Source organism: Tripterygium wilfordii, chromosome 21 (assembly GCF_013401445.1).
Source record: "Tripterygium wilfordii isolate XIE 37 chromosome 21, ASM1340144v1, whole genome shotgun sequence".
Taxonomy (NCBI): domain Eukaryota; kingdom Viridiplantae; phylum Streptophyta; class Magnoliopsida; order Celastrales; family Celastraceae; genus Tripterygium; species Tripterygium wilfordii.
This window is the reverse complement of record NC_052252.1, coordinates 16,647,268-16,667,175: the sequence shown is the minus strand read 5'-3', so window position 1 is coordinate 16,667,175 and position 19,908 is coordinate 16,647,268. Positions and strand designations below refer to the sequence as shown.

At 37.8% G+C, this 19,908-nt stretch overlaps 4 protein-coding genes across 10 annotated transcripts; 3 read left to right on the top strand and 1 right to left on the bottom strand.

The window, feature by feature from the left end:
• The first annotated feature begins 153 nt into the window (after positions 1-153).
• Positions 154-5,565, top strand: LOC119988974 (transcription termination factor MTERF2, chloroplastic-like). 6 transcript variants are annotated; one of them, XR_005465708.1, is made up of 5 exons: positions 155-1,589; positions 1,718-1,952; positions 2,333-4,090; positions 4,220-4,283; positions 4,871-5,565. XR_005465708.1 is itself a non-coding variant. In XM_038834246.1 (4 exons), the coding sequence occupies exon 3, from the start codon at positions 2,936-2,938 to the stop codon at positions 4,061-4,063; it is 1,128 nt and encodes a 375-aa protein (XP_038690174.1). In that variant the 5' UTR covers positions 155-1,589; positions 1,718-1,952; positions 2,333-2,935; the 3' UTR covers positions 4,064-4,090; positions 4,220-4,514. The 6 variants fall into 6 exon arrangements, 3 of the variants coding, with proteins under 3 accessions (XP_038690172.1, XP_038690171.1, XP_038690174.1); XR_005465706.1 differs by lacking the exon at positions 4,871-5,565 and having other exon boundaries at positions 154-1,589; positions 4,220-4,514; XR_005465707.1 differs by lacking the exon at positions 4,871-5,565 and having other exon boundaries at positions 154-1,589; positions 2,303-4,090; positions 4,220-4,514.
• A 167-nt stretch (positions 5,566-5,732) lies between these two features.
• LOC119988975 (transcription termination factor MTERF4, chloroplastic-like) lies at positions 5,733-8,593 on the top strand. Of its 2 annotated transcripts, XR_005465709.1 has the most exons (3): positions 5,733-7,412; positions 8,159-8,222; positions 8,345-8,593. XR_005465709.1 is itself a non-coding variant. In XM_038834247.1 (2 exons), the coding sequence occupies exon 1, from the start codon at positions 6,259-6,261 to the stop codon at positions 7,393-7,395; it is 1,137 nt and encodes a 378-aa protein (XP_038690175.1). In that variant the 5' UTR covers positions 5,745-6,258; the 3' UTR covers positions 7,396-7,412; positions 8,345-8,593. The 2 variants fall into 2 exon arrangements, 1 of the variants encoding a protein (XP_038690175.1); XM_038834247.1 differs by lacking the exon at positions 8,159-8,222 and having other exon boundaries at positions 5,745-7,412.
• A 102-nt stretch (positions 8,594-8,695) lies between these two features.
• On the bottom strand, positions 8,696-11,753 carry LOC119988976 (nascent polypeptide-associated complex subunit alpha-like protein 1). Its single transcript, XM_038834248.1, has 4 exons — positions 11,595-11,753; positions 10,054-10,135; positions 9,423-9,559; positions 8,696-9,300 (listed from the first exon to the last, which is right to left on the bottom strand). Exons 1-4 carry the CDS (start codon positions 11,655-11,657, stop codon positions 8,968-8,970), a joined length of 615 nt encoding a protein of 204 aa, XP_038690176.1. The 5' UTR covers positions 11,658-11,753; the 3' UTR covers positions 8,696-8,967.
• Positions 11,754-12,877: 1,124 nt separating this feature from the next.
• Positions 12,878-19,833, top strand: LOC119988895 (ethylene receptor-like). Its single transcript, XM_038834135.1, has 7 exons — positions 12,878-13,120; positions 14,636-15,583; positions 16,179-16,547; positions 16,676-16,942; positions 17,053-17,180; positions 17,352-17,549; positions 19,100-19,833. The coding sequence occupies exons 2-7, from the start codon at positions 14,678-14,680 to the stop codon at positions 19,455-19,457; spliced, it is 2,226 nt and encodes a 741-aa protein (XP_038690063.1). The 5' UTR covers positions 12,878-13,120; positions 14,636-14,677; the 3' UTR covers positions 19,458-19,833.
• Positions 19,834-19,908: the final 75 nt, after the last annotated feature.

Sequence of the window (19,908 nt, the reverse complement as noted above, 5' to 3'; positions counted from 1 at the left end):
ACAGAGTTTTGTCACCCTTTATCTCCGTTATTCTTGTTCTGTAAGCCCACTGAAATCCCGTCATTCCAATAAGATAGGCCCACTGCAATTAGCTATTGGCCCAACCCAATTAACACCAACTGGCTACAGGCCAACAAGTCGCCCTCCCTCTGTCCCTCACATTCTTTCTTTGGCGGCAATCAGGCCCTTCCTGTTCTCGACCTGAACACTAATTGCTTGATTATTCATGGCGAAAATCTGCACTGTTTGGTTTTCAACAATGTGTAGTCGGGTCGGAGTTCTATGACGAATAAAATCCGGTTTCGTGGGCTGACCTTCAATGCCTTTTGCAACATTTCAGAGCAGACAGGTCGATTCTTAAACCCTAGCTTCCTCCCCTAATTCTGGATCTGGTTTTGAAAGCATTTTGGTTTTCAACAATGGTTAACGCCCTCTTCAGAAATTTGTTTTCTTTGGTACAAAAGGGGTTTGTTTCGAGGTCTACAACATTCTTCTTTTCTTCTTCTTCTTCGTCTTCCTCTTCTCCTTCACATTCTTTCACAGTAAACTACCTAATGAACTCATGTGGTCTTCCATTAAATTCTGCAATCTCAACCTCCAATAAGATCAAACTTGACAAAAAGAACTCCTGGATGCCCGATTCTGTGCTTCATCTATTAAAATCTCATGGTTTCAGCAAGATCCAGATTGTCAAATTGATCAACACTCACCCAGCGTTACTTCTCCGTAAAGTGGAAGGTAATCTCAAGCCCAAATTTGACTTTCTCATCAAAAATGGCTTCTGTGGTGCAATTTTGCGGGAGCTGATTGTTCGGAATCCGGTAACTTTGTCTCGAGCACTTGATTCTCATATCAAACCATTTTTTGAATTGCTAAAGGGAGTTGTTGAAACTGAAGAGAAAGTTATTGCTGCTCTTAGGCGTTCATCATGGTTGATAAGTGATTGGAAGCGAATTATGAAGCCAAATATTGAATATTTGATAAGTGAGGGGGTGCCCATTAGTAATGTAAGTCAGATTATAGTAATGCATCCAAGAACTATACAGCATAAGTATGGTAAGATGATTTATGCTGTGGAGTATATCAAAAAATTGGGCCATGAACCAAACACTCCCATTTTTATTTTTGCTCTTAAAGTGTTCCTATCGATGAGTGAATCAACTTGGAAAAGGAAATTTGAGGTTCTGAAGAGTTTGGGTTGGAGTGAGGAGCAGATAGTTTCAGCTTTCCAGCGACAACCATTCTTTTTGGCTTGTTCAGAGGAGAAACTCAAACGTGCAACGGATTTTTTTTTGAATACTGTGAAGTTGGACTTGGACGTATTAATTGCATACCCTAAGTTTATGATGTTTGGCATTGATCAAAGACTTCTTCCTAGGTATAAAGTTCTGAAGGTACTGGAGTCGAAGAATTTGCTTAAGGATAAAGGGAAGAATGTATGGAAGCTAACACTAACCGAGAAGGTTTTCCAGAAAAGATATGTACTAAAGCACGTGGATGAAGTCCCAGAATTACTCCAAATATACGATTGTACAGTAAAGAACAAAAGCATGGTCACTTGACATCGCGACTCAGCGAAGACTGTAATGGTGAGTTTTTTTCTAAAAACTATTTGGTGGAAAATATATTGGTAGACTAGATTCTTTACGCTGTCTTCTCCTGGATCGCTAGTAGCTTTGTTTAATTTACATGCTTCTGTGTTTTTCATACACTTCAGCGATCTGTTATCGTGTACTGGATGACCTACTTGGATGCTGGCTTGGGTCAGAAATGCACCACTGGGTATGGACTGTCAAAGTTTTTTTCCCCCTTGCAAATCCGGATAAATATGGAAAGCAAGGGAACATAGTGTTATGCGATATAGATACTTGTTTTGAGCTGCGGAAAAACATCTTTGTTGAAAGGCTGTTCTTCCCTCTGAATTCTGAAGACTGTTCTTGATATGTAAACAGGTTTTCCCCTTTCTCTAAACAAGCTGTTCTTAGATTACAGCATGAGCTTTGTTACTTGTTTATTGATCATCATTTCTCTGAATTATCACCTTCAACCAAAGAAAAGGATTATCACGAAATCCTAGTGCAAAGGGTTCATTTGGATCGTAAATTGGTAGAATCCTACTAGGAATAGAAGGGGAAAAACACAAGAGAGAGAGAGAACTAGGATTTTTAGAATGAAATGTGCAGACCTTCCTGAACAATTTAGCATTAATGAACTTGTGATACTGATAATCATTTAGAGTTTGGCATTAATGCTAATAGTTGCACCACATTTAACTGTTTCTCGACTGTTATATCCATTGCAGATTATTCTGACTTCACTCCTTCCATTGCAGAGGAGTCCTATTCAGATTCTCCAATGGACGACATTATCGTTAAAATGACCTACGTTAGTATTTGCCTGCAAGAACTCTGAGGCATTTCAACCTTCAATTTGCACAGTATCCCAAAGTCTTGTAGGAAAACTATGCAACTGTAAGTTCACCAATCCTACTGGATCATATATAGTACCGTATGAAACGCATCAAATCTAACCCAATCCAACACTATGGAAGATTTGTTCCAGTCAAGAATATCACTGAATGCCTATGACCCCCCATTGACTTTGCCACTAACCCAATTCAACACCAAGTACAAAACACTGCAACAGTACCTTTAGCTTAGGGAAACAGATTGGCCCAACCCAATTAACACCGTCCAATAGGATTACTTGGGTAGGGTTGGTGGGCCTTGAAGAGGTTGAAAATCCGTGTTCTTGGGCTGCTTTAGATCCGAACCACATTTCTTCGGATTCGGATTCGGATTCGGAATGTGCAAGTGCCAGTGACACACATCAGAGACTTCGACCGCCAATGTTGTTCAACTTTTCATAGCAGCTAAACCCTAGCTCTCTCTTCTAATTCTCTGATCACGTTTTGAGAGCAGTTTGGTTTTCAACAATGGATATTATCGGCTTCAGAAAATTTTTCTCTTCGATACAAAGGCATTTTCTTTCAACATCTGCAGCATTCTGTTCTTTTTCCTCTGTTTCACGGCCTTTCACAGTCGAGTACCTCATGAACTCTTGTGGGCTTCCATTAAAATCAGCCATCTCAGCTTCCAATAAGATCCTCCTAGTTGAAAACAACCTCAAGAAACCCAATTCTGTCCTTGATTTATTGAAGTCTCATGGTTTCAGCAGGAACCAGGTGGCCAAATTGATCGAAAAGCGCCCATCGTTACTTCTCTCTAAGGTAGAAGGTAATCTCAAGCCCAAAATCGTCTTCCTCGTCGGAAATGGATTCAAGGGTACTTTGTTGCCAGAGCTGATTGTTGGGAGTCCGGCAATTTTGTTAAGAGCACTGGATTCTCATATTAAACCATCCATTGAATTCCTGAAGGGAGTTCTTGAAAATGAAGTGAAATTTATTACTGCTATTCAGCGGTCGTCGTGGTTGATATCTTCTGGTTGGAAGGGAACATTGAAGCCGAATATAGAATATTTGATCAGCGAGGGAACGCCCATTAGTAGTATAAGTAAAATTATTCAGTTGCAGCCAAGAGCTATGCTGCAAAAGCCTGCTAGGATGATTTATGCTGTGGAATATGTAAAAAAATTGGGCATTGAACCAAGCATTCCCGTGTTTGTTAATGCTCTTAGGGTGATGTTATCTATGAGTGAAACAACTTGGCAAAAGAAATTTGAGGTGCTGAAGAGTCTGGGTTGGAGTGAAGAGCAGATTGTTTCAGCTTTCCAGCGAGAACCAGCCCTTTTGTCTTGTTCAGAGGAGAAACTCAGACGTGCAACGGATTTTTATTTGAATACTATGAAGTTGGACTTGGACATATTAATTGGATACCCTAAGTTTCTGATGTTTGCCATTGATCAAAGACTTCTTCCTAGGTATAAAGTTCTGAAGGTACTGATGTCCAAGAATTTGTATAAGGATAAAGGGAAGATTGTATGGAAGTTAACACTAAGTGAGAAGGTTTTCCAGGAAAGATATATTCTAAAGCATGTGGATGAAGTCCCAGAATTACTACAAATATATGATTGTGCAGGAAAGAACAAAAGTGTGGTCACTTGATATCGTGAGTCGGCGAAGACTGTAATGGTGAGGTTTTTTTCTAAGAATATTTGTTGCAAAATATATTGGTAGACTAGATTCTTTACGCTGTTTTTCTCTTGGATTGCCAGTAGCTTATGTTTAATTTACATGTTTTTGTTTTTTTATACACTTCAGCGATCTGGTATGGTGTACTGGATGAACTACTTTGGATGCTGGCTCGGTCAGAAATGCACCACTGGTATGGACTGTTCAACGTTTTCTTTTTCCTTACAAATCCGGATAAATATGGAAAGCTAGGGAACATAGTGTTATGTGATAAGATACTTATTTTGAGCTGAAAAAAATATTATTGTCGAAAGGCTTTTCTTCACTCTGAAGTCTGTTTTTGATATGTAAACTGGTTTTACCCTTTCTCTAAACAAGCTGTTCTAAGATTACAGCATGAACTTGACTACTTGTTTATTGATCATCATTTGTCTAAATGATCACCTTCAACCAAAGAAAAGGATTTTCACGAAATCCTACCGCAAATGGTTCATCTGGTCTGTGAGTTGGTTGAATCTTACTAAGAATAGAAGGAAAAACAATAAGAGAGAGAGAGAGAGAGAGACGGGATTTTAAGAAAGAAATGTGCAGCAAAGATTTTTTTATATGATATTTGCTTCTAGTGCAAAGTATAAGAATTTGGAAGGCTAGTAGTATATTCTATGCTCTCCTGTTTATATTTTGTGGATGCTCATGTTGACTGGTTTGGTGTCTATCCTGAAATGTCCTTGCTTCCTCTTTAGAAATCAGTCCTACCTAAGGTTACTGCAACTTCTGCAGGTAAACAAACTTATGGAGGTCCGACAAGATTGGACCTAAGCTTCTCGACCACTCTAACTTCAAAAATTTAATCACCGCACCTTCCCCCGAGAGTTTTAGAATAAGAAATCTAGGGAAATCAAAACTGTGTAATGTTGAATTTTTCTTGACTATACTTTCCCTTGCTAGGTGCTGCTGACAACATCAGCATTGGCAATTTTAACTGGGGAGGTTTCCATTGATTGTTTGTTGACTGTTACCATAGGGGTTAGTGAGCTAATCTGTTGGGGGTAATGTTGATGAGGAAATTTGAGAAGGGAATTTTTATGGAAGGAAAATTGACAATAGCCTATTTTGTTCCTTGACATGAGCCCAACCCTCTACTTAATCCAGAAATCATCATCCTTGCACTTCAATCCCATCATGCCCACCCAGCAAGCTCTCTATTTCACAGCTTATCCTGACTTCACCTCCTTCATTTGCAAAGGAGTCCTATTCAGATTCTCAGGTGGACATTATTTTAAACGACATTCTTTAGTATTTGCCTGCAATAACTCTCAGGCATTTCAAACTTGAATTTGCACAGTAACTCAGAGTCCTTTATGAATATGCATTACTGTAAGTTCACCAATCCACTGGATCATATGATACTTCTGGTGTGGCTTTAAGAACTGTCTTTAGATTGTAAAGTGTAAACATCCTTCTTGTTAAGAATCATGGAAAATTTGTCCCAGACAAGAGCATCCCTGAATGCCTATGAACAACCCCCCCCCCCCCCCCCCCCCCCCAAATGACTTTGCCACTAACCCAATCAAACACTAATGTTACCTTTAGGCTTAGGGAAACGAGTGCCTGGATCTGCTGTAGAAAAACTGCATATTTGTTATAGGCTCAAATTTTGTTTTTTAATTTTGAAAATTCATATTTGTATTTCTATCAGTTTTATGAATGTAATGATATATATTTTATTCGAAACAAAAATTAAATGTAACACGAAAAGTATATGAAAATTTTGGATCGTTTCATAAAAATCAGTTATTGGATTCCTAAAACCGTTTATAATACAAATATAATTTTTGAAAATTATAAAAAAAAATAAATACAGTTGGGCCGTAATGGAGCAACAGCAGAGCCCAGGCATCTTAGGGAAACAGATTGGCCCAACCCAATTAACACAGTTCAATTGGATTACATGGGATTGGGTCGGTTCGGTGGGCCCTGAATAGGTGGAAAATCCGTTTTCTTGGGCTGCTTTTGATCTAAACCGGAAACAACCACATTTCTTCGGATTCGGAAACATATCTGTCTGCGACCGCGAACTTTTCAGTAGCAGGTGAAGTCCATCCTTAAACCCTAGCTCTCTCCTGTAATTCTCCGATCACGTTTTGAGAGCAGTTTGGTTTTCAACAATGGCTAATATCGGCTTTAGAAAAATTTTCTCTTCGATACAAAATCATTTTCTTTCAACGTCTGCAGCATTCTATTCTTCTTCTTCTTGCTCCTCTGTTTCACGGCCGTTCACAGTCGAGTACCTCATGAACTCCTGTGGGCTTTCATTAAAATCAGCCATTTCAGCTTCCAATAAGATCCTCCTAGTCGAAAACAATCTTAAGAATCCCGATTCTGTGCTTGATTTATTGAAGTCTCATGGTTTCAGCAGTACCCAGGTAGCCAAATTGATCGAAAAGCGCCCGTCGTTACTTCTTTCTAAGGTAGAAGGTAATCTCAAGCCCAAAATTGTCTTCCTCGTCGGAAATGGCTTCAAGGGTTCGTTGTTGCCAGAGCTGATTGTTGGGAATCCGATAATTTTGTTAAGAGCGCTGGATTCTCATATTAAACCATCCATTGAATTTCTGAAGGGAGTTCTTCAAAATGAAGAGAAATTTATTGCTGCTATTCGGCGGTCATCGTGGTTGATTACTTTTGGTTGGAAGGGAATAGTGAAGCCGAATATAGAATATTTGATCGGTGAGGGAATTCCCATTAGTAATATATGTAAATTTATTCAGTTGCAGCCAAGATCTATGCTGCAAAAGCCTGATAGGATGATTTATTCGGTGGAATATGTCAAAAAACTGGGCATTGAACCAAGCACTCCCATGTTTGTTCATGCTCTTAAGACGATGACAGGTATGAGTGAAACAACTTGGAAAAAGAAATTTGAGGTGTTGAAGAGTCTGGGTTGGAATGAAGAGCAGATTGTTTCAGCTTTCAAGCGAAACCCATACTTTATGGCTGCTTCAGAGGAGAAATTGAGACTGGCAACGGATTTTTATATGAATACTATGAATTTGGACTTGGACACATTGGTTTCATACCCTACATTTTTTGTCTATGGCATTGATCAAAGAATTCGACCTAGGTACAATGTTCTCAAAGTTCTGCAGTCGAAGAATTTGGTTAGTAAGGAAAAAAAGATTGAATGGCTTTATACAGTGAGCGAGAAGGTTTTCAGGGACAACTATGTACTCAAGTATGTGGACGAAGTCCCAGAACTACTGCAGATATATGATGTTACAGGCAAGAAGCAAAGGAAAGCCACTTGATAGTGAAGATTGTAAAGGTAAGTTTTGTTTATATTTTTATGGAAATATACGAGTACACTAGATTCTTTACTCTGCTTTGCTCTTGGATCACCTGTGGGGGGTGCGGCGAGGGGAAGATTGGGACTATCAGAAGCTCTTACCTAACCACTAAGAAGCCAGAACCTTAAATCAGAACCAAAACCAAAAACGGAACCCAGAACCAGAAGCCCTTCATGCTCATATTTTCTCCTCAACCATTTAATGGATTTGTTCAACTCTAATAATTTCCAACTTGGTAATGCTTTCCTCTGGCAAGAATATAAGATCCCATTAATGCATTATATTGTCCAATATAGATAACTTTGTGAGTATTAGCCTTTCGTAGGAGTTTTTGTTAACAAATAAATATTTCTAGCATCTCTAGACTTAGACATACTGCAATACCAACTACTTGAGTTGTGATCTTGCTATGAACCTTTTGGCGTCACTTTCCCAATCCCGAGCCCAATCACATATTACTTTGGTTTTGACTTGTTTGTGATATTATCCACAGGAACTGATTCTTCTATTACTTAAGTGCAGTGAATTCAAAATTTGATCTCCACATCTCCTAGCTTTCTAAAATATGTAGCCCATATTCTTGGCTGATTTTAGCCATCAAAACCTTAAACCCTAAATTGTAGGGCTGGGGCACCCCTAAAGATTGTAAAGTATCCTTAACTTGTAATTTATAGGAGTGTCCTACTACATGAGTCCTGTTTCTGAACCACTTTATGTTCTTCAGGTAAGATTTTGAGTTTTGAGCATTGGAAGGATTTAATTTGTTCCATCAATATCATCTATTTATGGTGGCACATGATTCTCTCTTTTTTTTTCATTTTTGTTTCACTAGGTTATCCATGAAATAAAACATCGTTTTCGGCGAGTAATGTTGTCTTACATGTCTTTGTTTTTTGGTCTTTATTTACAGCAAGTGAATACACTTCCCATTTGGTGGAGGCAATCTGTTATGGTGTACTGATATAGCTTGCTTGGAAGCTGGCTCAGATCAGAAATGCACATGACACCAGGTCATGGACAAGATGGACTCAGTCCTGGGTTGATTTTCTCGAGTATAAGATAAAAATGCCTGTTTTTGGCTCTGAAGACTGTTTTGATCGGTAAACTAGTTTTAATTTTCAGTAAACAAGCTGCACAAATATTACAGCATGAGCTTTACCACTTACTTATTGATCCACAGTTTTTCAAACTATCAGATTAAAAAGGAATGATTGGATAAAAATACAAGATATCGCCAGTAACATCACAATCACAAAGATCATTTGTCAGAATTCCAACATAATAAGCTCCAAGATATATAATTCATGTGCAGATGAACTTCAAAATATGTTGAGACACAAAGTAAGGAAGACCTCGATTCATCGCTGGAAGATGCATTGTCTGTCTAGTGATAAAACAGATTAAAACAAAGAAAGCGCAAAAATAAGAACAGCAAAAATATTCAGGACTGAAGGCACACGTTACTCTGGACGTCTATAAATAACGTACCGGTAAGGAAGCAAATCATTGCACAACAAAATCCTAAAATAATTATCAGTTGGTAAGCTCCATGATAGCGGAAACTATATCTCCACCGGCATCCTTTAGTGCCCTCACAGCCTTTGGCCTAGATACGCCTGCTTGAGTCATCACTAGCTCAATATCCTTAGGCTCTACTCCAGTCTCATCCACATCTTCATCATCTTGAGCCATGGCCGATGACTCAGGTTTGGAGATAACGTGGCTGAGATCAGGAGCCTTAAACTGCTCAGCAGCCTGGGTCTGCAGTTGTGAACTCAAGTCCTCAATCTTTGCCTCCCCAAAGATAATGTAAGTATCTGATGCTGGGCTCTTAAAAACATCCGGTTTTGAGATGACAAATAAGATCTGATTCAAGTGGTAACAAAAATTGTCAGGAAAACAAAAATGTAATAATAGTTTTGAAAAAAAAAACAATAGGCAAAGCAGAAAAAATATTGTAGCACATTCAAATTGTAAATAACACCAACATTTTTGCTCTTCTTAACAGTAACCCGGCTAACACTTGGAATAGGTTTCATGCCAAGCTTTAACATTGCTTTCCGGCTCTTCTTTTCGCTTCGGCTTTGCCTTGACCTAGCACTGGCATCTCCGTCCTGTTGTCCAGCTGACACAAGAACAAGAAAGAAATTTCTAACATACTGTTTATAATAAATAAATCTAAAAGAAAGTACAATAATAATATGTTGCAGATACTGCATTACAGCTTTTATATTTAAACTAACAAAAGAAAGCCACTAACTGCATGTATTCCCCGCAAATGCTTTGCATATCTCAAATATTTCTTCATAAAACACACATTAAATACAAACAAAAACCAGAAATCAAATTATACATTAGATTATGAACTTCCAGATAAGATCTGTACCACAACTCAACACTAATTTCTAGACAACCAATCCTATCATAGATAGAGACAGATTAATGATTTCTAAACCAAAAGAAAACTTCTTCAATTCATACACCATCAAATTGACACTTTCATTGCAAGTCTCTTTGGCAGAGTATGAAAATTACTTGCTTGGATTAATAATGCATTTGAGTATCATCAATTTGGAGCAGGAGCAACAAAGTAAATTAAATGTTTTGGATTGAACTTACCCTCAGCTTCATCATCTTTCTCATCATCGTCATCCTCATCGTCATCTTCATCATCATCTTCAACTAAAGGTTCTTCGGGCTTCTAAAAATATTTAAAACAAAAGGAAAAGACTGCAAACATGAGAACCCTCATTTTTAAGAGTTGGTGTTTCAATGAGGGAAAAAGAAAGAGTGAATGAACTTTCCATCAAACTACGGTGTCAGTAGTAAACAGCAGCAAATAATTTATCAACAGCGGCCTAAACTGTTAAGACATGCTAACCCAAACAACATAGGATTATCACGAGGAGAAAGTATAATTGCCAACAAGCATGAAATGAAGGTATATATATATATATATTGATAACTTTGATGGAGCAAGACAGAAACCCAAATCAGGATGAATGGAGTTCATAAAATTCACGAAATTCGGTACATCAAGGCGGCAAGGTAAAAGGTAAATAACTCCTTTGCATAAGGATCCCGCACTAGGCAGAGTTGGGGACATGATATACGCATACCTTACCCCACATAACAGGTAGTGAGGCTATTTTCAGGAATTGAAACTGTGACATGTAGGTTGCACCCCTGCAACTCTACTGGTCACATGTTCACCTCTGACATCAAGGCAGCAAGACACAAAAAATCAAGCTTGGTCCACTTAGACAATTGATATAAGCAAAATCTACAAAAACATGTAAAAGCAAAAAAAACACCACCACAACTATATACAGCATTGAACAATGCCTCGCATATGCAACAAGGTTCTCATTAGTATGCAAAAATTCACAATACCCTAATTACAAAATCTCTCAAAACAGCCTGAAAATAGCCTAATGAAAATGAAAATTAAACAACAATAAAATTGATTTAGAGTGTGTTTGGATAGAGGGATTTGGGGGGAAGGGAAGAGAAGGGAGGGGAGGGGGAGAGAAGGGAAGGGAGGGGGACTATTTTTCCCTCTCCCATGGTTGGATAGATAAAAAAAAGAAGGAAAGAAAATTTGTTTAATTTACTAATTTATCCTTATTTTTATGTTAAAATATTATATACAAGGGTAAAATAGATATTTAACTTACAAATGACTTAATTAGTAATCCCTTCCCTCTAAATGACTCCATTTTGGAGAGAAAGAATTTTATAAAAATTTAATGAAATCTTCCTCCCAAATCCCCTCAAATCCCTCCCCTTAATTTTTAATAAACTATCCAAACAAAATAATTGGAAGGAAACTCTATTTCCCTTCCCTCCAAATCCCTCAATCCAAACACACTCTTATTGTTTTCCTCAACTCTTTCTGTCTCGTTAAGTCTTATTTAAGCCTCTAGCATGTCAGAAACCACAGATATGTATGCACCCCTACTGCCCTACATAATCTGCCAATTAAGCGATTGGTATATAAATTTAAGTATTTAACCACAAATACAATTGAACCCCTACAGCTAATACTACCATGGAGATCTGAAACCCCAAAAAAGAAACAAGAAATAAAACTAAAACCGATTTAAGTAAAAGAGCAACTTTCGATCGCATACACATAAACACAGAGAAAGAGAAATTACATCATCGATCTTCTGTTCTTGAAGAAGGGAGGCGAGGATCTCTTCCTGAGTTTGGGCAGTCATGTTCGCTTTCTCTGCCGACTGTCGAGGGTGCGGTAGTAGAACTGCCGACTGCGTTCACCAATACAAAAACCCCGATAAACGAAATTACATTGCTTAGTTTTTGTCGGCGACCGTCTTATACTGAAGGTCCGGGGCCTTTCATCGTTTATGCTTATTGGGCCTTTAGAAATCGGACAGCCCAACACTCCCAGTTCTGTGAGCCCAAACGGTTAAAGCCCAAATAATGGACCCATAAAAATATACCTATTGCGGGCCTAGACAGTTCTTTCTTGCAAATCAAAATTAAGGTCTAGGGCTTAGCAAAACCCTAAAATTAAGGTTTGGTAATCTCAAATAAAATCTTGTGCAGACTACATGGTAAAAAAAAATGCAAAATATCAACTGGATTCAATTACTTGTACTATACGATTCCCCAACTAGAGATCCAAGCCAAATGCTTTTTTCTAAGACAGTGTTTAGTTTGTCAAATCTTTAACAAACACCGGTTCTCAACTCGATTAGTTAATTATTCGTGTATTTTTGTTCATTGTGCGGAGTTCGAATATATACTTGCCATAATCAATTGTAGCTAATACCTTCATTTGATTGGGAGATCATTCAGATCTCATATATAATCCAAGGTTCTTAAAACCGGACCGGTCATCAAACCGGAAAAGTCTTCGGTTCACGGTTCAAAGGTTCAACCGGGGTTCAAACCGGGTTTGAACCGGTTTTAATGTAATGAATTATTTATATATATATTTATATTATATGCATATAATATGTAAGAAAACTTCATAAAAATACAATATATTCAAATAAAATACCATTTTAAACAAAGAAAATCTCATAGCCTAGTGGTTAAAACCTTTTTTAATGATCAAACCCTACAAATAACAAAATTTCAAAAATATTTTATTAACATTAATAAATCACCGAACCGGTCAAAACCGGTCCGGTTCTGACCGGTTCAACCGAAGAACCGGCCGGTTCAACCGGAAATATCCCGGTTCACCAATCACCGGTTCTGGCACCTCAACCGGACCGGACAACTGACCGGTCACCGGTTGAGGTGCCAGTCCGACCGGCCGGTCCGGTCCGGTTTTCAAAACACTGATATAATCTAATTTATTTGATGGTAGCTTTTGTATTATTTCTTAATTAATTGAAAAAATATATTAAAGGATGAAATTTTTTTTCTTTTATTTTAGGGAAAACAATGGGAATCTATTCGATTAAGATAGTGTGTTTGTAAAATCGTCTGTCACCGTCACTTCATCACAGTTCACGGAGTTTCTGTCCCCTCTTGGCTGCTCTTTCTTCTATATGAGCTACACTGCTCAGCGAATTCACACCACTCGTTTCAGTTTCGCAGAAAGAGGAGCGAACTGCCGAAACCGAAATTGAAGATCGCGCTCAAAGGCGTCATAGATTGAAGAGGAGGATGGAGCTTTCGGTCTTCTCCGTTGATGTTTCTCAGCGAGGTTTTTTACTTAAATTCTTCTTTGATTTGTTTTGGGAAATGAAATTTTCATTAATTCTAGGTCTGGAAATTTGGAGATTTTATGAGAAGTTTGAGATGCTTGAGGATATTGGAACTTGATTTTTGTTGTTCGATCGGAGTGTTTTTTGGCTTGAAATAATGAAATATTTTTCTTGATTTGATGAGTTTTGGTGTGGATATAGGGTTAAGTTTTGGTGTTTGTAAAACTTTAACAAATCTGTCAGGATAAATATTTTGGGCTTTAGAAGGGATGTATAAGGTTTCTTCGCTTTCTCCTAGGCTCATTTATTCCTGCCGTTGTGTTGTTTGTTAATTCTGTCTGCGGCTAGAATTGGAATTATGAAGCTTATGCTAAGGGAGGTTATTTGTCACCTTTCGTTAGCTTTAAGGCTGTTGAAACCAAGTTACTGTGATCATTCCTAAATGATCATCACCTTATAAGCCTTATTTTTGGTTATAATGACAAACATGGACTAATATCTTAATTTAGCTTCAATTTCCTTGAAGCATGAGTTTCACTGTTCTTTTTGTTTTTTGTCGAAGAGGAGTTGAAGGATGATTTCTGTAATTTGAGTCTGAATGTGCTTTTCAATTATTAGTTAATCAAACTTTATTATCAACGCCAAACCTTGGCCTAGTGGTAGAGTTGCTTTGCGTCAGGATAGGAGTTCCAATGCACTCGCTCGTTGAACTCTTGGAAACGGTCCCTCCGTACCTTGATTGAAATTGTTTCATGAGATGTTTGGACAAAACCAGTCTTGTGGGGAATTCGATGCTTGTTGCCTAACTTCGTTTTGCTTATTGCATCTCTAATCAGCTGTGTAGTTTTCATACTTTCTTTATTTATCTCCCATTGGGTTTAAAAAGGTTTTCAGTTGTTTGGCCTTGGTGGACATATTATACCAGAGTTCAATAATCCCTCCATACTTTGATTGAATTGTTTCATAGGATGTTTGGACAAAACAATTCTTGTGAGGAATTCAGTGCTTGTTGCCTAAGTTCATTTTGCTTATTGCACCGCTAATCAGCTGGTGTATTTTTATTCTCTCTTTATTTATCTCCCATTGGATTTGAGAAGTTTTCAGTTGTTTGGCCGTAGTGGACATATTATATCTTTCCTTTCTTTAATTTATACTACTTCCAAGATATCAGTTATACCTTTGATAATGTATATGGACAAACATGTGGTCCAGTGGTAGAGTTGCAGTTATGCAACCTAGACATTACATATTCAATTCCCTGAAAGAGCCTCCCCATATATTATATGAGGGGTAAGGATTGCGTACATTCTGCATGTCCCAGACCCCGCACACTGCGGGAGCCTTGTGCACGGTAGTTGTTTACCTATCAGTTATATATTTGATGTTTTATTTTTTCGATTTATCACGCTTTGGAAAATGGCATTTGGGTGATGCTCTTAGGATCTTCTTTTCATCAAGCACCTTCATGAAGAATTTGTGTGATCATTGACTCCATTTTGTACCTTGTGCTGCAGGCTTGTAAAATTGGACATATTCGTTGAGGTGGTCTAGTTGTAATGGAGTCTTGCAATTGCATTGAGCCACAATGGTCGGCTGATGAATTGTTGATGAAATATCAATATATTTCAGATTTCTTTATTGCCCTGGCCTATTTCTCCATCCCTCTAGAGCTGATCTACTTTGTCAAGAAATCTGCAGTTTTTCCATACAGATGGGTGCTTGTGCAGTTTGGTGCTTTTATAGTTCTGTGTGGGGCAACACATTTGATTAACTTATGGACTTTTAACGTGCATTCAAAAACCGTGGAAGTTGTGATGACAACTGCAAAAGTTTTGACTGCTGCAGTGTCATGTGCAACTGCCCTCATGCTTGTCCACATTATTCCAGATTTATTAAGTGTTAAAACTAGAGAACTATTTTTAAAGAACAAGGCTGCAGAACTTGATAGAGAGATGGGCCTGATTCGTACACAGGAAGAAACAGGGAGACATGTTAGGATGCTTACTCATGAGATTAGAAGCACTCTTGATAGACATACTATATTAAAAACTACACTTGTTGAGCTGGGTAGAACTTTAGCATTAGAAGAATGTGCTTTATGGATGCCAACACGCACTGGGATAGAGCTTCAACTTTCCTACACTCTTCGTCAGCAGAATCCTGTTGGATATACTGTACCCATTCATCTTCCTGTTATCAATCAAGTCTTCAGCAGCAATCGTGCAGTTAAAATATCACCCAATTGTCCAGTGGCAAGACTATGGCCTGTTTCTGGGAAATATATGTCAGGGGAGGTTGTTGCTGTTCGTGTCCCGCTCCTCCATCTCAATAATTTCCAAATTAATGACTGGCCGGAGCTCTCAACAAAACGCTATGCTCTAATGGTTTTAATGCTTCCTTCAGACAGTGCAAGGCGATGGCATGTTCATGAGCTTGAGCTTGTTGAAGTTGTTGCTGATCAGGTCTGAACTAATTTGATTCTATTGGCTTGGCCTGATATTCGTGTGTTTTTTTTTTTTCCTTTTCGTAATTTGTTTTCAAGATAAAAAGTGAAGTTTCCTAGAGATCTTGTTGTTATAGCCATTATCCTTCTCTCTCTCTTTCTCTCTCGGGGTGGGTTCCGTTCGAAAGAAGTAACAAGCAATTTTTTATATATATTATGAGGTTTTGGAATATCCTATTTGTAATTTTAGGATGTTGATAGAAGCTGTTTTGACTTTTGAGTAGAATGACCATCTCTAATGTGCTGTAGTGGTGAAGGCAGTTACCCTCAACCAGCTGGTTGAAGGTTCAAATTCCATCCCCGCAAAAAGGGAAAAAAATAACATTCAAAAGAGTCAAATTCTTAGATGATCTAGATGTGGCCAATCTTTTTACATATTTTTAAACCTCTGATATGTCATGTACTTTGGAGTTTGGAGTATGTTTGTGTATTCTTCCTGGAATGAAATTTTATGGTTGGTTAAATTGTTTCTATTTTCTTTTGGTTTGATATGAATCATATGATGGATATTGATGGTTGGGTCTGAGTGATGTTTTGAGACATGGTTGACACAGGTGGCTGTTGCTCTTTCGCATGCTGCAATATTGGAAGAGTCCATGAGGGCAAGGGATCTTCTTATGGAGCAGAATGTTGCGCTTGATCATGCCAGGAGAGAAGCAGAAACAGCAATTCGTGCTCGTAATGATTTCCTGGCTGTTATGAACCATGAGATGAGAACTCCAATGCATGCAATTATCGCACTTTCTTCGTTGCTTCAGGAGACAGAGCTGACACCTGAACAGCGTCTGATGGTTGAAACAATCCTTAAGAGTAGTAACCTCTTAGCTACTCTGATAAATGATGTATTAGATCTATCTAGGCTTGAAGATGGAAGCCTTCAATTGGACATTGAAACTTTCAACCTTCATGCTATATTCAGGGAGGTAGGGTTTCTGTCCAGCCAATTTTAAAACGTTACTTTATGCTGCATTCTGGCTGTCAAGTACATATATTGTTTTAAACTTGCTTGTGGGTGTGGATTTCTGTACTAAGCTTCATTTTTCGGTTGCAGGTTTTAGACCTTATAAAGCCTATTGCTTCAGTAAAAAAGTTGCTTGTTACATTAAACTTGGCTCCAGAGTTACCAGAATTTGCAGTTGGTGATGAAAAACGCTTGATGCAAACTATTTTAAATGTTGTTGGTAATGCCGTGAAGTTCTCAAAAGAGGGCAGCATATCAATCACTGCTTTTGTTTCGAAAGGAGAAACTCTAAGAGATCCCCAAGCTCCTGATTTTTTCCCAGTGTCAAGCGTTAATCACTTTTATTTGCGTGTGCAGGTTAGTTCTTCTAATGCTTATTTATAGTATTCTATTTACAACATTCATGGATGTCTTGCTTTGTGTTCTTGGAACAACTAACGAAAATCTGATGGCATATTTTGGTGTAGGTAAAAGATTCAGGTGCCGGAATAAGCCCCCAAGATATCCCCAAGATATTTACAAAATTTACACAAACGCAATCTACAGCAACTAGGAATTCTGGTGGCAGTGGACTTGGCCTTGCAATTTGTAAGAGGTATTATATTCTCCTATCACTACCTTTCTCAGCTTTGGTTTAAGTTCTTTTGCACAAATGAGGTCACTTTCGAGTATTCTTTTCTTTGAAATGGTTAATTGTAAGTATGACTGAGTTAACTTAACATTGATATCTCGTCGTAACTATGTCATTAATTTCTCTCTTGATCAGGTTTGTAAATCTGATGGAGGGACACATTTGGATTGAAAGTGAAGGCCTTGGCAAGGGTTGCACTGCTATCTTCATGGTAAAACTTGGTTTCCCAGAGCGGTCAAATGAGTCTAGGCTATCCTTCATACCTAAATGGCACGCAAATCAAGGACTGACAAGCTTTCCAGGGCTCAAAGTTCTTGTTATGGATGATAATGGGTGAGTGGCATTGAAATCTTCTCACTAATTTTTATTTTAGGTGTGCTTCGCTACTTCATTTGGGTTCACAGCATCATTATGTTCTAAATCGGATTCTCTTGGTGCTAGTTTGTATTCAATTGTGTTAGCTGATACATTATGAAAGCTAGATCCCTGAATAGAAATTAAAATAAGGCCTGGGAATTATTGAAATGTACTTTCTTGGAATCACACAAAAATGAACGCACCTACAAAAAGGCTTTTCAGGCATGTCTGTGTTGTTTCTAACGGAAATTCCAATTATTATTCTTTTGCTGTTTTAGGATTTAGTTTACGATTTCAAATCTTTCTTACATGCAATCAGGTCTTATGTAGAAATTATCATCAATTAACAGATAGGATTGGTTTCTGTGAGCATCGACCTCTCTCCCACCAACACTCCAACCTCCCACATGCTATAAAAGAAGGAAGAAAAGTATCCTATCGTATGTAAGAACAAATTTAGGTTTTCACTCAAAGATTGAAGTATGCTTATACTGACTACATTTTTTGTAGTTTGGATTACATCAGTCTCCTTCTGCAACCTTGGCTTAGTAGTTAGTACTTGTAAAACTTAGATCACTATCTTCAATTACAAATGCATAGCCAGCTGGTAACTAATAATATATACTAGTACTTAAAATAAGTAATTTAGAGCTTATGGTTTGTGCCCCCATGTCTGCCTAATAAAAAAAAATATTAAAAAAAGGAAAAACTGTAAAAGTAATTTAATTTAAATGAATTTAGAGCTTGTAAAGGGATTAATGAAAAAAGAGATTACTTTAGAAAATTAGAAGTAATCTAATTAGGACTCTGTTACTATTACTTTAAATATATAATGCGCTTAATAATATTTAAAAAGGACAATCAATAATATTTTCATTTTTTGTTATAGTACTTTAAATATAACGTGTGTATATATATAATTATGCTACATGACACTTATAAAAAAGTAATCAATTAGAATTTCAGAATTTATACTTGTAAGGTCATTATGGTCATCGTGCGGACTCCCGACTCGTTTAACTAAAAATAGGAGCTGGCGAGGGCGTACGATGTGATTATTAATTTTGTTCTATAAAGAAGTAACTACTCTTTCTATGGTGGGGAGGGTTTGATATTTCAGGTTGCCAAAAAATATCTTTAAATCCTTCTTTGTCTCACACTTCTTCATCTCTATCAGACATGCATGTAACAATCGCTCTCCTCTTCATCTCTCTAAAACACATAAATCTCTCACTTCTCCTTTTCATTTCAGCCCTTCCTGTATCTTCTTATGATTCCAACGATGTCCTCTAAGGTTAACAAGCTTCTCTTTGAATACTTTATAACTAAATATGATTGGTTTTAGTCCGCCAACATACAGCTCATAGTGCAATGCCAAGTGTTGGTGGCTGATTTCATGTATACTAGTGTTTTTATGTCTCTTTAATTGCTAAATTATATATCTTTAGTTCAGCGGGATTTTCAGCTGTTGTTTAACCCTGTTGTCTATGTTGTATTGAATGTTGAATTTGTTCGTGGTGGTACAGGGTTAGCAGAATGGTGACCAAAGGACTTCTTGCACACCTGGGTTGTGATGTTACACTAGTAGGTTCTGGTGATGAGTGCTTGCGTGTTGTATCTCAAGACCACAAAGTGGTTTTCATGGATGTTTGTGTGCCCAGCGTGGATGGTCATGAAGTGGCAGTCCGTATCCATGAAAAGTTTACAAAACGACATGAAAGGCCTTTGATAGTGGCACTCACTGGAAACACAGACAAGTTGACCAAGGAGACCTGCATGAGGGTTGGCATGGATGGTGTTATATTCAAACCTGTTTCAGTTGATAAAATGAGGAGTGTTTTAACAGACCTTCTTGAGCACCGAGTTCTCTTCGAGGCAATCTAAGTTTTAGGAAAATGGGTAATACCAATTGAAGGAGGGGAGAAACATCTTGTACATACTACACGGTATTAATGCTTCACATGGCACGCAAAAAAGAAGGTTCATGTTCATGTATTGATATACGTTTATAGAGTTGAGAAGGATGAATCTGACGAAGGTTTTCAGAAAATTCATCCCGCAGCTCATCGTAATTCTCCAGAGGTAACCATTTTGCTTTCGCAAGGAAAACGTCGTTCATGCTTATCATCTTCCTCCTCTTCCGAGAACCCTATTCTGCTTGAAGGTGATATAACAGGTGGCCAAGTATACTTCGCACTCATGTAAATAATTGCTTGCTTGTTTTCTTTTCGATGTTATATCAGGAGTACGTTTGCATATATGCCATCGACGATGTCAAATATGCCGATGATTAAAAAAAAATAAGTTTGCCTGTTGTGAAACTTAGCTATGCACA